The 17,518-nt window shown below is 43.3% G+C and overlaps 1 protein-coding gene across 2 annotated transcripts in view; it reads left to right on the plus strand.

Moving 5' to 3' along the window:
* Positions 1 to 17,518, plus strand: part of CCDC92B (coiled-coil domain containing 92B) — a 49,308-nt gene that overhangs the window by 3,082 nt on the left and 28,708 nt on the right. Inside the window, exons 1-2 of one of the 2 annotated variants that reach the window (XM_087883435.1) lie at positions 3,650 to 3,806; positions 7,542 to 7,695. In XM_087883435.1, coding sequence (XP_087739561.1) covers positions 7,566 to 7,695 — 130 coding nt within the window. In that variant the 5' untranslated portion in view covers positions 3,650 to 3,806; positions 7,542 to 7,565. Of the gene's footprint in view, positions 1 to 3,649; positions 3,807 to 7,541; positions 7,696 to 17,518 lie in introns of those variants that run through there. The other variant, XM_087883436.1, reaches the window with a different exon arrangement.

Below are 17,518 nucleotides of genomic sequence, written 5' to 3' on the forward strand. Positions count from 1 at the left end.
AATCAATCAGGTCAAAATCAGGTCCTGTTTCAAGTTTCAAGTTTATTAGATTTCTATACCGCCCTTCTCCCAAAGGACTCAGGGCGGTGTACAGCCATATTAAAACACATAGATTTATAAAATTTAAAACCAAATTAAAATCAATACTATATAAAATTGGCCCGCAGATTTAAAACACACATACACCCATAATAAAATTCATATTAGGCCAGTCCGGCTTGCTGGAACAGGAGGGTCTTTGTTTGAGCAGGGGTTTGGACTAGATGACCTCCAAGATCCCTTACAACCTATTATTCTATGTTCTTAATTAGCAATTCCAACAGCACCCAAAGAACGGATGGTTCAATATCTATCTATCTATCTATCTATCTATCTATCTATCTACCTATCACTTTCTTGGTTCTGTGAAACCATGTTTCTCCAGAACGTCTCTTGAGTTTTTGTGTGAGGACAACATTCACAAGTCCCAATGACATCATATTAACCCCTTTATCGCTTGTTAGGGAAACGGCAGTAAGAGTAGCTTGGTTATTGCAGCTCCCCTGGGGTTTGAGAAATATGCTGTTCCGAGAGTTCTTGACAGAGAGTTCTGTCATAGAGAGACTTTCTTTTTTCAGCTGTTCTCTCTCGGCATCTCTTTTTCTTGGAGGTATAAATAGACACAATGCAAAGGCCTACGTAGAGTTTGCATAGTCTTTATAAAAGACTGGGTCCAGTAGTGAAATCCAAGTTTTTTTATTACCGGTTCTGTGGGCTTGGTGTGGTTTGGTGGGCGTGGCAGGGGAAGGATACTGCAAAATCTCCATTCCCTCCTCACTCCTGGGGGAAGGATATTGCAAAATCCCCATTCCCTCCCTGCTCCTGGGGGAAGGATACTGCAAAATCTCCATTCCCACCTCACTCCTGGGGGAAGGATATTGCAGAATCCCCATTCCCTCCCCACTCCTGGGGAAAGGATATTGCAAAATCCCCATTCCCACTCCACTCCTGGGGGAAGGTTACTGCAAAATCCCCATTCCCACCCCACTCCTGGGGGAAGGATACTGCAAAATCCCCATTCCCACCCCACTCCTGGGGGAAGGATACTGCAAAATCCCCATTCCCACCCCACTCCTGAGGAAAGGATATTGCAAAATCCCCATTCCCTCCCCAATACTGGGGGAAGGATATTGCAAAATCCCCATTCCCACCCCACTCCTGGGAGAAGGATATTGCAAAATCCCCATTCCCTCCCCAATGCTTAACGCATTATAAGACGCCCTGAGTCTCCGGAGAAGGGCGGCATATAAATTAAAGCAAAAAAAAAACACTCCTGGGGGAAGGACATTGCAAAATCCCCATTCCCACCCCACTCTGGGGCCAGCCAGAGGTGGTATTTGCCGGTTCTCCGAACTACTCAAAATTTCTGCTACCGGTTATCCAGAACCTGTCAGAACCTGCTGGATTTCATCCCTGACTTGGAAGTTAAATTTCACCCTCTGGAGATTAGTTGGCTGCCTTAAAAGAAAGGGGTCTATATAGGTAATCCTCAATTTACAACAGTTCATTTAGTGACAATTCAAAGTTACAACAGCACTGGAAAAAAAGTGATTGATGACCATTTTTTCACACTTACAACTGTTGTAGCATCCCCATGGTCATGTGATCAAAATTCAGGCACTTGGCAACTGATTCGTATTTATGACGGTTGCAGTGTCCTACTAGGGTTCATAGATGATCAGCTTTTGCGACCTTCTGACAAGAAAAGATCAGCGCAGATGGCAGATTCATTTCATAACCAGGGTACTAACTTTAGAAATGCAATGATTCTCTTAACACCTGTGGCAAGAAAGGTCGTAAAACGGGGCAAAACTCACTTAACGACAGAAATGTTGGGCTCAATTGTGGTCGTAACTCGAGGATTACCCTCAGAGGGTATTTTTTGCCCGTTTTTGCCTACAATACAAAATTTAATGCAATAATGAGAATATCCTGAGGGCTGAGGTGCTTCTGTGTTGATTTCTTTCAAGCATTTTCCACCAGACCTGCCAAGTTTCAGGCAAACAGTTGAGCTGCTGAGCTTCAATATAGCTCTAAGATTATTTTAATTGAGTCACTTGAGCCTGCTCTATACCCAGGAGTACAAAACCTGGAATCTTTCAGAAGCTGATGCATAACCAGTGAGCAGGAATGCAAAGAGTTGTAACTGTAAAGGCTTACAAACTTTTGAGCGCATCTGTGGTGTGAGTGCGGGGGTGGGCTTCAAATATTGTAGCAAGGGGTTCTCTGCCCAGTTGCTGAGTGGGCGTGGCCATGGTGGACGTCGCCTAATTGGCCTCCTGCACCACGGCAGGGGTGGGGGCATTTTTGCCCTCCCCTGGCTCCTGAGGCTTTTCTCAAGTCCTCCCGGATGAAAATGGCCTCCCCAGGCTCCGGAGGCCCTCTGGCCTTCCAGAACTCCCGATAGGCCTGTTTTTGCCTTCCCTGAGCCTCCGCACATGCCCTGCACTTACCTGCATCCAAAACAGGCCGTGTGGGGGCTCCTGGGAGGGGTGGGCAAAGCCAGCCAGGAATGAGATTTGGGGGTTCTCTGAACTGTACAGAATCTTAGCTAGAGGTTCTCCCGAACCCCTGCGAACCCCCAGCAGCCCACAACTGTGTGCGTGTATATTTGTGCATCTGTGCATGCGTCTACGGGTGTGTGGTTCCAAGAGACCTCAGGGGAACCAAATTCACTGGCAATTTTGTCCCACAAAGACAATCGAAATTCCTGCTGAAATCCAATGGAAGCCTAATTTGCGAGGAAACTCCTCAATTTACATTTATTTTTGTTTGTTTATTTACCCCTCTCACCGAGGAAGCAATTCTGGGCAGTTTACCAAGCGATAAAAAGATAATATAAAAATAAGATAAAGATAATATAAAACAATTAAAATTAAGGGGGAGTAAATAAGGACTAAACACCCTTAAAATTAAGAGAGACTAAATAGAGACTAAAAATCAAGAGGGTGGGTGACACAAAGGCGTGGGGAGTCTTCTTTTTACCCCATCAGTCACTCCTAGCATGTTAAGCTGATGCATAACCAGTGAGCAGGAATGCAAAGAGTTGTAACTGTAAAGGCTTACAAACCTTTGAGCGCATCTGTGGTGTGCGTGCAGGGATGGGCTTAAAATATTGTAGCAAGGGATTCTCTGCCCAATTGCTGAGTGGGGGTGGCCATGGTGGGCGTCGCCTAGTCGGCCTCCTGAACCACGATGGGAGGGGGGCATTTTTGCCCTCCCCTGGCTCCTGAGGCTTTTCTCGAGCTTCTGGGAGGACGAAAATGGCCTCCCCAAGCTCCGGAGGCCCTTTGGCCTTCATGTGGAGCAGCAACACTGGAACCCAGATCAGCCAGCAGAGTCAGGTTGGTCAGGCACAAATAACCGGGAACATTCGTGGAGTTCAAAGCGGAGAAAAGAGTTTATTATTGCTACTTCCAATACAAGAATCTAATCAACTAATGGTCAAAGCTCAATGGATGCTAGATAAGGGTCAATGGAATATATGTTGAACTTAGGTCTCTTGTGACAACGCAATGACTCTAAGCTGATGACACATTTAACCCCGCCTTCCAGTTCAGTCTATTCTCTTCCTAGAAGGTTTTAAGGCTCTTCCAGAAGGCCAGGAGAGCGGAGGTCAACCTCACCTCCAGCGGGAGAATATTCCAGAGGGCAGGGGCCACAGCAGAAAAGGCTCTTCTGCTGGACCACACCAGCCAAAATTATTTGACCAATGGGACCCCTACTATGCCTGTTCTGCTGGAGTGAATGGAACCCCTCCTATTTAGGTGAGAAAGCTCCTCATTCAGGTTCAGAAGTGTAGAAATGCCTTCGCCTTGCCTACTGGGTCCAATAAAATTGAAGAATGCTCCCCACCAGCAATATCCCTTGGTGAGAAAACTGAACTAAGCAAATATCCTGAATTTTGATAGGGGGGTTGCAGCCATTTCTGCAGAGGCACATTTCAGTGTCTTGGAGGTCTGTTAACAATAATCAAGTTGGAAGGGACCTTAGAGGTCTTCTAGTTCAACCCCTGCTTAAGCAAGAAACCCTATACCATTTCAGACAAATGGTGGTTCAATCTCTTTTTAAAAAAACTCCAGTATTGGGAGTGCCACAACTTATGGAGGCAAGTTGTTCCACTGATTAATTGTTCTAACTGTCAGGAAATTTCTCCTTAGTTCTAAATTGCTTCTCTCCTTGATTAGTTTCCACCCATTGCTTCTTGTCCTGCCCTCACGTGCTTTGGAGAATAGCTTGACTCCCTCTTCTTTGTGGCAGCCCCTGAGATATTGCAACACTGCTATCATGTCTCCCCTAGTCCTTCTTTTCATTAAACTAGACATACTAATGTTAGCTCATTCAGGACTCCCTGAAACAGACAGTTTGTTCTAATTTATAAAAAATATAAAAGAAAATTGGTACAGTTGGATGAAACCATCAAGGCTAGAAAGGTCCTACCCAGGAGTGGGCTTCAAAAATTTAATTCTGCCCGGTTGCTGGGTAAGCATGGCCTAGTCAGCCTCCTGTACCATGGTGGAGGGGGGGGTTTGCCCTCCCTGGGCTCTGTAGGCTTCTCTTGAGCCTCCTGGAGGGCAAAAATAGCCACCCCTGTGAAGTTTCCGAAAGATGCCCTAATTAATTCATGAACCATGAGCCGAACTTCAAAAGAAATACAGTCATTTATTAGGAGCACCATTTTGGCAATATTCGGATGCAGTTAGAACTAATCCCACGTAGATTTACATTCCCCTATGACCCTGTCTCTCCCCTGCTCTCTGGCCATGTCATAAATCACATTCTCCAATTAACCACTTTGGCTGGCTGTGAAATCCAACACCCTCCTTCTGATTGCGGTCAGGAAGAATGTATGGAATGCACTTCAGTTAGGGAAATCAATCAGCTCTATCAGTTCTCCCTCCCTCCTGCTCATGGCAACTTGAAAGCTTTGCAAGTTGACACCCCAGGCTTCGGAGACCCTCTGGAGGCCAGAAATGGGCCCGTTTCCGACCTTCCTGAACTTCCGATAGGCCCGTTTTTCACCCTCCCTGAGCCTCCACATGCGCCCTGCACTTACCTGCATCAAAAACAGGCCGCGTGGGGACTCCTGGGAGGGGTGGGGTGGGCAGGGCCAGCCAGGAGTGGGATTTGGGGGTTCTCCGAACTGCACAGAATCTTAGCTAGAGGTTCTCCCGAACCCCCAGCGAACCCCCAGCCAACCTAGAAACAAGGAGAAATTTTCTGACCATTAAAACAATCAGTGGAAGGGCTTGCCTCCAGAAGCTGTGGGTGCTCCAACGTTGGAGGTTTTCAAAAGAGACTGGGCAGCCAATTTCTATGGAATAGTACAGGGTCTCCTGCTCAAGCAGAGGTTTGGATTAGAAGACTTCCAAGGTCCCTTCCAAATTTAGAATTCTATGTTCTATGTTCTTTTTTGGCACAGGCTTTCAACCGCTGGTTTTAGCTGCTCATTTTAATAATTAACTCCTATTTTGCTAGGTTTTTCCATGACTGTTTTGTTATTCGACATTCAACATGTCCCCATTTTAAACGTCTTTTTGTTGTAAACCCCTGAAAGATTTGGGTAGTGCTCTGAACATCAAGTGAAATCAATAAAATTAATGACATGATTCTAGATGTCCTCAGACCTGAGTAGGCTGATCTCCTTCCGCTATTTTTATCCTCCTCCAGTCCATTTCCAGAACAGCAGCTCTCTTGCAGCACAAATAACCCAAAATCTTGTGGCCTTTTGAAAAAAAAAATAACACATTAATTCCAGCAGAAGCTTTCATGGCATGTTAACCCACTTCGTCGTAGGTCGGATGAAAGGGTTGGCAGTCCATGAAAATGTAGGACTTCACTTTGAGGTACCAGTAATGTATTTTTTCCACTCAAAACTAAAACTTATCCATGCAAGATCAGCAGCCTAGATTTTTAAGCCTCAAACTAGAACCAGAAATAGCCTGTGGCTCTGGCACAGCGATGGAGGTGTCCAGGAAAGAAAAAAGATTGGTAGGGATCAGGGGTGAAATCCAGCAGGTTCTGACCGGTTCTGGAGAACCGGTAGCGGAAATTTTGAGTAGTTCGGAGAACCGGCAAATGCCACCTCTGGCTGGCCCCAGATTGGGGTGGGAATGGGGATTTTGCAATATCCTTCCCACAGGAGTGGGGAGGGAATGGGGATTTTGCAGTATCCTTCCCTTTCATGCCTACCAAGCCACACCCACCAAGCAACGCCCACAGAACCAGTAGTAAAAAAAATTTGAATTCCACCACTGGTAGGAATGCACGATAGACATGATAGCAGAACTCTAGTATTTGAGAGGCTACCACAAAGAAGAGGGGGTCAATTTATTTTCCAAAGCATCAGAGGGCAGGTCAAGAAACAAAGGATGGAAACTAATCAAAGCTTGATCCCACAGTTTTGGTTAAATTTAATTGATTTTAATTGGGTTGTTTTAAATTGCGGCCAAAAATATTTAATTATTTTTAAACTGTTTTTAAATTGTGTATGTTCTGTTTTATTCTGGCTGTTCACCGCCCTGAGTCCTGCTGGAGAAGGGCGGTATACAAATTAAAACAAATAAAATAAATAAAATAAATAGGGAAGCAACCTGGAATATAGGAGAAACTTCCGAACAGGACAATTAACCTAGTTTCTATTATTATGAAAAAGTAAAAAGTTGAGGATAGATCTTAATGCCTTATTTTACTGTACTAAAGGAGTTGAAAATCAATGCCTTTTTTTTTCTTTTCCCCTTGCTTTCCCTCACTATCCACTTCCCTTTTTCCTTTCCTAATTTACCTAATATTTGCTTTTGTATTCTTTTTGTATATCATCTTATAAATTAATAAATCTATGAATGTAAAAAAGAAGTTGTAGATGCTTCATCACTGGAGGTTTTTAAGATGGGGCTGGACAGCCACTTGTCTGAAACGGTATAAGGTCTCCTGCTTGAGCAGAGGGTTGGACTAGAAGACCTCCAAGGTCCCTTCCAGCTCTATTCTGATTGGTTGAGGTTGATAGTCAATCAATAGGAACCGAGGTGGCGCAGTGGTTAGAGTGCAGTACTGCAGGCTATTTCTGCTGCCTGCTGGCTGCCTGCAATTTGGCAGTTCGAATCTCACCAAGCTCAAGGTTGACTCAGCCTGCCATCCTTCCGAGGTCAGTAAAATGTCGGGGGCAATATGCTGACTCCGTAAACCGCTTAGAGAGGGCTGTAAAAGCACTGTGAAGCGGTATATAAGTCTAAGTGCTATTGCTATTGCAGGCTAACTCTGCCGACTGCCAGGAGTTCAATCTTGACCAGCTCAAGGTTGACTCAGGCTTCCATCCTTCCGAGGTGGGTAAAATGAGGACCCAGATTGTCGGGGGCAATATGCTGACGCTGTAAACAGAGAGGGCTGTAAAAGCACCGTGAAGCAGTGTATAAGTCTAAGTGCCATTGCTATATATTGATTGATAATGCAAGGTGAAAACCAGCAATTGCACAAGTTCACAAGTTCACCTCTGTTCCCTTCAGGCTTAGACTCTTCACTGTGTTGCGATGGAGACTTTGTCCCTGGAGCATCAGATCCAAAGCGTGCAAAGACACATCGCCTTCCTCAAAAAGGAGCAGATGAAACTTCTCCACGATTTGCATCTGGAGATCCTGCGCTTACAAAAATACTGCACAGGTGAGTCCCGTATCTACAGGGTCCTCCAAGGAGGCAGAGATTTGAAGCCTTCAGCTCCATGGACTGAGAAGTAACTTGAAAAGATGGAGCCCCAGGCAGAGTGGCTCAGCGTAGCATTAATAAACTAAGGTCAGTCCTGCTCTGTCTTGAGTCTCCCAAATTTAGATGAGGTCAGCCTTCTGGTCCAGACAAGAAGCCCCTCCAAAAATACTACCCTGTTTCCCTGAAAATAAGACCCTGTCTTATATTTTTTTGAACCCTGAAATAAGCGCTTGGCCTGATTGCCATGCGCTCAAAAGCACGATTGGGCTTATTCTCAAGGAATGTCTTATTTTGGGGGAAACAGGGTAGCTCTGTCTTTATTGTAAGATGACATTAACAAAATCTTGCAAATTTGAAAGTACAGCTCTCCCGCTCATCTTTACAATCCAAGAAATTAGGTAGGGTTCCCTCTAAGATGTTTGCCATGCATGATTCCTTCTGTGGGCTCAGATCAGTCGTGGTATTCAGCCGGTTCTATCTGGTTCGGGCAAACCGGTAGTGGCAGCTATGGGAGGCTCTGCCCACCCACCTGGACATCATCACGTCCCATTTCTGACACTCTGCACATGTGCAGAAAGCCCTGCACATACACGCATGAGCGCGCTCACATTTGCGAATCGGTAGCCAAGGTAAGTGAATACCATCCCTGTGTTGTGGCCCGTCAGCGGCCTGTGCAGTTAGTAGCTGATTCCAACAGTGAGGAGGCTGGTGTGGTGCTGCGTCAGCAGCCTGTGCAGCTGGCACTCAAGTCAGACAATGAGGAGGCTGGAGAAGATGTGGTGCCAGAGGCAGGGATTCAGCCAGGGCCTTCAGAACCTCCAGAAGCTCCCATAAGTGAAGAGGAAGAAGAGGAGGAGCCTCTTCTTGATGCACCAGCACGCAGAACTGTTAAAAGGCAGGAGTGGCTCCTCAGGAGGAGGTCTCAAGAATAAGGCTTGGGGCTAATTGGCCACTCCCCTAGCCTATTTAAGGAAGGACAACAACTGATGCAATTTGCAGGAAACAACTTTGTTCATATTCCTTCGCAAATAGAATAGAATTCTTTATTGGCCAAGTGTGATTGGACACACAAGGAATTTGTCTTGGTGCATACGCTCTCGGTGTACATAAAAGAAAAGATACATTCGTCAAGAAACATAAGGTACAACATTTAATGATAGTCATAGGGAAACAGTCAATATAAATCTTAAGGATACCAGCAACAAGGTTACAGTCATACAGTCATAAGGAAACGCCACTGAAGCTTTTAATTTCAACATTAATGATTTATTTCCAGAATTTCCAGGAGCTGACATTCCAAAAATAACTTACTTATTATCTAATACTAGAACCTGGTCCATTATTAACCAGAACTTGCAAAGCAGGTCAGGATTGTGGGGTCCTTGGTGTTTTCTAAGCTTGGTTGGTCTCTTGCAAACAATTCATTATGAAACCAGAGAACATCATTTGTGCAGGTCAGAATTCCTAGAGCAAGGGGGCCCAACCTTGGCAGCTTTAAGACCTGCAGATTTCAACTCCCAGAATTCCCCAGCCAGCATGAGATGGAAAATAGTCAGGTCATGTGTGACACATATTGGTTGTTTGTTTTTAGGGATTTGGTTTATTTCAGTGTTTCGCAACCTTAGCAGCTTTTAAGATGTGTGGACTTCAATTCCCAGAATTCCCCAGCCAGGCTGGGGAATTCTGGGAGTTGAAGTCCACACATCTTAAAGCAGCTGAGGCTGAGAAACTCTGGTTTAGTTCATTATTTTAACAGATTTACATAGTGTTTCGTTATGCTTCCCACTTCAAAATGATGAAAAATAATTATTCCACCCACTTTTTGCAGTTGCAATCAGAAAGGAGTTCTGGTGGCTAAGTTGCCATTAGTTGACTCATTAGACAGCCATATTTTAAGTGACTTTCAGACTCACATGGAAGGTTGAAAAAGAAAGTGACTACTTCAAAGAGATTCTGCATGTTCCATGCATTATGAAGATATCTTTTCTCAATAGTTTCTTCTATGAGAGTAGATCCCCGGCCAGTAAAATCTGCTTAGTGCTGTCCAGGGTACTGAAGTTCCTCGTTTGGTCACGCCTGAAGCTGTCTTGATCGTTGTTATTAGATTTTTAACCTGTTTTTTTATATATTTTGATCAACTCAAGGCAGTGAGCATACCTAAATTTCCTGTCCCCTATTTTCCTCACAGCAACCTTATGACATGGGTTGGGTTGGGTTGGGTTGGGTTGGGTTGGGTTGGGTTGGGTTGGGTTGAGTTGAGAGAGTGACTGGCTCAAAGTCACCCAGCTGGCTTTCATGCCTAAAGTGGAACTAGAACTCACCATCTCCTGGTGATTGTCCCAAAGTCATGCAACTGGATTTCATGTCTAAGGTGGGACTAGAATTTACCGTCTCCTGGTGATTGGCCCAAAGTCACCCATCTGGCTTTCATGCCTAAGGTGGGACTAGAACTCACCAACTCCTGGTGATTGGACCAAAGTCACCCAACTGGCTTTCATATCTAAGGTGCCGAAAAGGTTCTCCATCACTGGGATAGATGATAGATAGATAAGTAGGAATAGATATATGATAGATAGATAGATAGATAGATAGATAGATAGATAGATAGATAGATAGATAGATAGATGGATGGATGATGGATGGAAGATAGATAGATAGATAATAGATGGGATAGATAATAGATAGATAAGTAGGAATAGATAAATAATAGACAGGTAAATAGGAATAGATAAATAATAGATAGATAGTAGATAGTAGATAGATAGTAGATAGATAGATAGATAGATAGATAGATAGATAGATAGATAGATAGATCGATAGATCGATAGATCGATAGATCGATAGAAGATAGATAGATAGATAGATAGATAGATAGATAGATAGATAGATATAGAAGATAGATAGATAGATAGATAGATAGATAGATAGATAGATAGATAGATGGATGGATGGATGGATGGATGGATGGATGGATGGATGGATGGATGGATGGATGGATAGATAGATAGATAGATAGATAGATAGATAGATAGATAGATAGATAGATAGATGGATGGATGATAAAGATTAGAGAGAGAGATGTATATAGGTAGTCCTCAACTTACAACAGTTTGTTTACTGACCGTTCAAATTATATTAAGAAAAAGTGAGATGACCATTTTTCACACTTAACAACTATTGCAGCATTCCCATGATCACATGATCAAACTTCAGACGCTTAGCAAGTGACAGTTGCAGTGTCCCCGCGTCACGTGATCCCTTTTGCGGCCTCCTGACGTGCAAAGTCAATGGGGAACCCAGCTTCACTTAGCAACCAAGTTACTCACTTAACCACGGTAGTGATTCCCTTAACAACTGTGGCAAGAAAGGCCGTAAAATGGGGCAAAACTCACTGAACAACTGTCTCGCTTTAGCCACAGACATTTGGGGCTCCATTATGGTTGTAAATCGAGGATTACTAGTATTTCCAACCGGATGCAGGTGCCATTCTTTGAAAAAAAATGAGGCAGGGGTGCCATTTTTCCCTTACTCAAGGCATTTTGTGCCCATCTGCAGTTTCTTTTTCTAGACCTGGCAAGCTGAGCATTTGCTGACCCAATCCAACCTGTGATGCAGAAAGATGTTTCCAATGTGCAAAGAAAATAATAATAATAAGTAAATACACACCTTCCTAATGCTTTCCCATTAGTTCAAAGGTACAGAAGCCACAGATTTCATACCGCAGCCATATGCTAACCATCATCTTCATTTATTTTATTTATTTATTTTATTTATTTTATTTATTTTATTTATTTTATTTATTTTATTTATTTTATTTATTTTATTTATTTTATTTATTTTATTTATTTTATTTATTTTATTTATTTTATTTATTTTATTTATTTTGCCAAACATGTACAAGATAACAGGTATAAGCCTTGGTAGTACAGTGGACTAAAGCACACTGTTATTAACACCAGCTGCCTGCAATTACTGCAAGTTCGAATTTCACCAGGCTCAAGGTTGACTCAGCCTTCCATCCTTTCTAAGGTAGGTGAAATGAGGACCCAGATTGTGGGGGCAATAAGCTGACTTTGTATAAATATACAAAAGTATGAAGGCTATTGCTTAACGCATTGTAAGCCGCCCTGAGTCTCTGGAGAAGGGTGGCATATAAATCAAATTTAAAAAAAAAAAAGTATAAACATGGACATGAACATGGAAAATGAGTACAAATAAATGGGGACAGTAGGACAGGGACGGTAGGCACGCTGGTGCGCTTATGCACGCCCCCTTTATGGACCTCTTAGGAATGGGGTGAGGTCCACAGAAGACAGTATGAGGTTGACGCTGTGAATGTTTGAGGCTGTAACAACGGAGTCGGGTAGAGCATTCCAGGCATTGACCACTCTGTTGCTGAAGTCGTATTTTCTGCAATCAAGTTTGGAGCGGTTTACCTTGAGTTTGTATTGGTTGTTTGCCCAAGTATTATTGAGGTTGAAGCTGAAGTAGTCGTTGACAGGTAAGACATTGTAGCAGACAATTTTGTGTACTATGCTTAGGTCAGACCGTAGGTGGCATAGTTCCAGGTTGTCCAGGCCCAAAATTTTGAGTCTGGTGGCATAAGGGATTCTATTGTGTCTATTATGTTCTGTTATGTCATGCAGAAGAGTCTTTGTACAGACTCTTCTGCATGACATGTTATAATAAGCGTGACTCATCCATTCATTTGGAAATCTAGCTTTTCAAAATAGATAGTGGAATGGAAGATTGTGGACGAGCCAAAACATGCTCTGAGCCCTTGTTTTGCCAAGGGTTGGGGCAGCGATCAGGTGCCCTGGGCAACTGGTTCTCTTGGATCCAGAGACAAAAAAAGCACAGCAGAAAATCAAGGGATTTTAAGCTTTATTGTGCACTCAAACAGACAGATTTGAAAGCATAACCTAAAAAGCATACATACCAGTGGAGAAATTCAAATTTTTTTACTACCGGTCCTGTGGATAGTGGCTTGGTGGGGTGGGGTGGCTTGGTGGGCATGGCAGGGGAAGGATAGTGCAAAATCCCCATTCTCTCCCCACTCCAGGGGAAGGGTACTGCAAAATCCCCATTCCTACCCCACTCTTGGGCCAGTCAGAGGTGCTATTTGCCGGTTCTCCAAACTACTCAAAATTTCCGCTACCGGTTCTCCAGAACCTGCTGGATTTCACCCTTGATACATACCAAGCGAGAGGATGCTCAAATTTCTTATAAGCTAGCTGCCAGGAACTCTTTAATAATGACAGCAGAGATTTCCTAAGGGCACCCAGTTTCCACAGTACAAATTGTCCTTGGCTTATGACCCCCAACTGACCTCAACATTTCTGTTGCTAAGCGAGGCAGTTGTTGAATGAGTTGCACCTCATTTTATGACCTTTTTTGCCAACATTATTAAGCGAATCACTGCAGTGGTTATGTGAAGCCTGCAGTTGTTAAGCGAACCTTTAAGTCAATGAATTAAAGTCAATTATTAAAGTCAATTAAATAAAGCGGATCTTAAGGAAAATCAATGAATTCCCCCGTTGACTTCACTTGTCAGAAGCCAGCTGGGAAGGTTACAAATGGTGATCACATGACCCTGGGACACGGAAACCGTCCTACATACACACCCGTTGCCAAGCATCCGAATTTTGATCATGTGACCCTAGGGATGCTGCAACAGTCGTAAGTGTGAAAACCGGTCAACAGTCACTTTTTTCAGTGTTGTTGTAACTTGGAACGGTCACTAAATGAATGGTTGTAAGTTGAGGACTACCTGTAAAGGGATTTTAAGCTTTATTATTAACTCAAGCAAATCAATTTAAAAGCATAACATGAAAAGCATACGGTAGTGGCCAAAATTGTGGAAACCTTTTTGGGAAAAACATATTTTTGAGGTTTGATGGCTAATAACACCACTTTTGGGGGGGGGAGTTTCAAGATAATCGTATTCCACTGCTGGAATGGTCTGGGAATAGCCTTTTAATTTGACTATACAACCCCAGCTATCTCTAATCCCCCCTCCCTATCCCTCGCTCCAGCACTGGCTTCAGCCAGCCCAGCTTCAGGGTTGACATCTTAAATGAATCACTGCAGTTGTTCAGTTAGTGACCCGATGTCAGCGTCCCAGCACTGACATATAATAAAGGGAGGAGAAGTCTGAACTTTTGCCTGCTAAATCCCTTTGAAGATTTGGTCTTCTCGGAGATGGGGAGGGGGGAGACATTCCTGTGATCTGATGAAGAAGGAATCAGGAAAGTGACTTGGAAGATAGCCAATGAGAAGCAGAGAATTGGGGATCGGAAAGGGAGGGATTGGGGGGCAAAGGTCAGTACTGACCGTGAAAGAGTCAGGATCAGATTGCTGTGCTCGAATAAAGAGATAATTTCCTTAAAGATTGGCAGTTTGGAAATTCATTTATTTTGAGATAGCATCGAAACCTTACACCCAGTTGTTATGTGAATCTGGCTTCCCCATTGACTTTGCTTGTCGGAAGGTCACAAAAGGCGATCACACAGGACCTGCAACCGTCATAAATACAAGTCAGTTTCCCAGCATCTAAATGTTGGTCACTTGACCATGGGGAGGCTGCAACAGTCATCAGGGTGAAAAACGGTCCTCAGTGCTGTTCTAACTTTGAAGGGGCACTAACCGAACTGTTGTAAGTCAAGGACTATCTCTATAATATATTCTGTTCCTTTCTTCTTTATTTAGTAAACAAAAGTGAAAGCAAGCAGGCTAGCTCAAAATCTAGGCTGCATAAATAGAGGGGTAGAATCAAGATCATGTGAAGTGTTAATACCACTTTATAATATCTCAGGGTGCCTTCGGCCAAATTATGTCAGCTGGCAACACCCAGGGGGAGGGCCACCTTCTCTGTGGGAGCCCCTGCCCTTTGGAATGAACTCCCCCCAGAAATTCGTAAAATCTCTGATCTCCGTGTATTTCACTGTGCCCTCAAAACCTTGTTGTTCCACCAGGCTGGGCTATCAATGTAAAGATTTTAATTGGTTTTTAAATATGGGATTTTAAATTGGGGGGGGTTAAAATTGAGCCTATCATTTAATAATTTTAAATTTTGTCTGTCTTTGTGCTTTTAATCAGGCTGTACACTGCCCTGAGTCCTTCGGGAGAAGGGCGGTATAGAAATAAAATAAAATAAAATAAAATAAATAAAATAAAATAAAATAAAATAAAATAAAATAAAATAAAATAAAATAAAATAAAATAAAATAAAATAAAATAAAATAAAATAAAATAATAAAATAAAATAAAATAAAATAAAATAAAATAAAATAAAATAAAATAAAATAAAATAATAAATATAATGCCTTGGTAAGGCCACACTTGGAATGCTGCATTCAGTTTTGGTTGCCACAATATAAAAAAGACATTGAGACTCTAGAAAGAGTGCAGAGAAGAGCAACAAAGTTGATTAGGGGACTGGAGGCTAAAACATACGAAGAACGGTTGCAGGAACTGGGTATGTCTAGTTTAATGAAGAGAAGGACTAGGGGAGACATGATAGCAGTCCTCCAATATCTCAGGGGCTGCCACAAAGAAGAGGGAGTCAAGCTATTCTCCAAAGCACCTGAGGGCAGGACAAGAAGCAATGGGTGGAAACTAATCAAGGAGAGAAGTAACCTAAAACTAAGGAGAAATTTTCTGACAGAACAATTAACCAGTGGAACAACTTGCCTCCAGAAGTTGTGGATGCTCCAACACTGGAAGTTTTTAAGAAGATATTGGATAACCATTTGTCTGAAGTGGTGTAGGGTTTCCTGCCTGAACAAGGGGTTGGACTAGAAGACCTCCAAGGTCCCTTCCCACTCTATTATTCTATTCAAATCAGCTCTAAACTTCTACACTTTTCTTAATATGAGGGAAAAGTCAAAAACGTGTCACTAAAACTCCTCCGGATAAGCATGGTCTTCCACATGGCCGCTTCCATCTCCTTATAGGAAAAGTGAAATGCACTTGAAATAATCACCGACCTAAACAGGTTACTAAGGAAATGCTTCAAGGATCTTTTGAAGTGGAGCCTCCTTTATGCCACTTGTCTTTGGTAAATCAATCTCCTTCTCTCTCTCCAGGGATAGCAATGGTTTTTGAATGGATTGCTAGAGAAAAGCTTCCCCCTACCCCCCCAACTTTATGAAAGAAAATCACGGGAAACCTTTTGAGGACTCGTCCTTATTTGTATCAGTCGAGTGTTGTATTCAGTGCAGTAACATCATGCTTTAATTTCCATTACAGAGACAACACTGCCTCGCGGCAATTTACAACATAGGATTATATACTGATAAAGATGAGAAGAGCAGAGAAAAATGTATTTTGTCTGCCTTTTCGAGCATCTAAGGCAGGAGCCCTCAAACTTGGCAGCTTTAAGACTTGTGGACTACAACTCCCAGAATATTCCAGCCAGCTATGCATAGCTGGCTGGAGAATTCTGGGAGTTGAAGTCCACAAATCTTAAAGCTGCCAAGTTTGAAGACCTCTGATCTAAGGGCTGAGGATGGGAGAAGATCTTGGAAGTTGGGAGCAAACCTTTCTTAATCCTATCCTTAATCTCACTGGCATGCCCTTCCCCACCTCCAAATCATCATTTGGGGTATAGGGTCTCCTGCTTGAGCAGAGGGTTGGACTAGAAGACCTCTAGAAGACAGTTAGAACAATGAATCAGTGGAATGACTTGCCTCCAGAAGTTGTGAATGCTCCAACACTGGAAGTTTTTAAGAAGATGTTGGATAACCATGTGTCTGAAGTGGTCTAGGGTTTCCTGCCTAAGCGGGGTTGGACTAGAAGACCTCCAAGGTCCCTTCCACCCCACCCCAATTTCCTGCTCCTAGTTTTACTTTTAAAAAAGAAAAGTGAGTCACAATTTGCTCCTGGGTGCAGGGAGGAAGAAAACCAACAAAAGAGCACAAAATTCAGCAAAAGCTGCTGCTGAATTTCAGTAGTAAGGGGGGAGGAGAAGGAGGAGGAGGAGGAGGAGGAGGAGGAGGAGGAGGAGGAGGAATATTACATTGGTACATTGGGGGGCACATATGAGCATAGGCTGCCAATCCTTGCCATAACAGACCAGTGACTGTAAGGCAGTGGTGAAATCTGAACTGGTTTGCTACCAGTTCGCTGGCTGTACATGCGTGCTGTGCACCAAGTGCATGCGTTGAACATGCATATGCAGAGCGCACCAAATATGCACTGCACATTTAAAAAGCTACTGGTTCGGGCAAACCGGTAGTTTAAAAAAGCTATGATCTGATGATCAGCTGTGCCGCGCGGTTTAGCTTTGCTAGAAAGCAGGATTTCCTGCTTTCTAGAAAAGCTAAACCGTGCGGCACAGCTGATCCCTCCCTCGCTGTTCTACTTACCTTCCCAAGCCTCCTTTTGGCACCTACTGTGCATGCGCGTGCAGAACAAGCCAAAAGGAGGCTTGGGAAGGTAAGTAGAACAGCGAGGGGGGATCAGCTGTGCCGCGCGGTTTAGCTTCGCTAGAAAGCAGGATTTCCTATGATGATCTTAAGGGCCTTGAAAAAGCAGGGAGTGCTGGAATTAAACATCCCTTCAGGGAGGACATGTCGCTGAATAATAGGGCCACCACTGAAAAGTCCTTCCTCCTGGCCCACATCCCATATACTTCGAGAGTTAGCTCAATTGTGTAATACCAAAGAGAAATTTGACTAGATCTACACTGTTTAGAATGATCCTGTGTACTGTTGGAGAACAAGGGCTAAACAGGTAGTCCTTGACTTACAACAGTTCATTTAATAACTCTTCAAAGTTA

Source organism: Pantherophis guttatus, chromosome 1, assembly GCF_059756535.1.
Source record: "Pantherophis guttatus breed Tessera chromosome 1, ASM5975653v1, whole genome shotgun sequence".
Taxonomy (NCBI): domain Eukaryota; kingdom Metazoa; phylum Chordata; class Lepidosauria; order Squamata; family Colubridae; genus Pantherophis; species Pantherophis guttatus.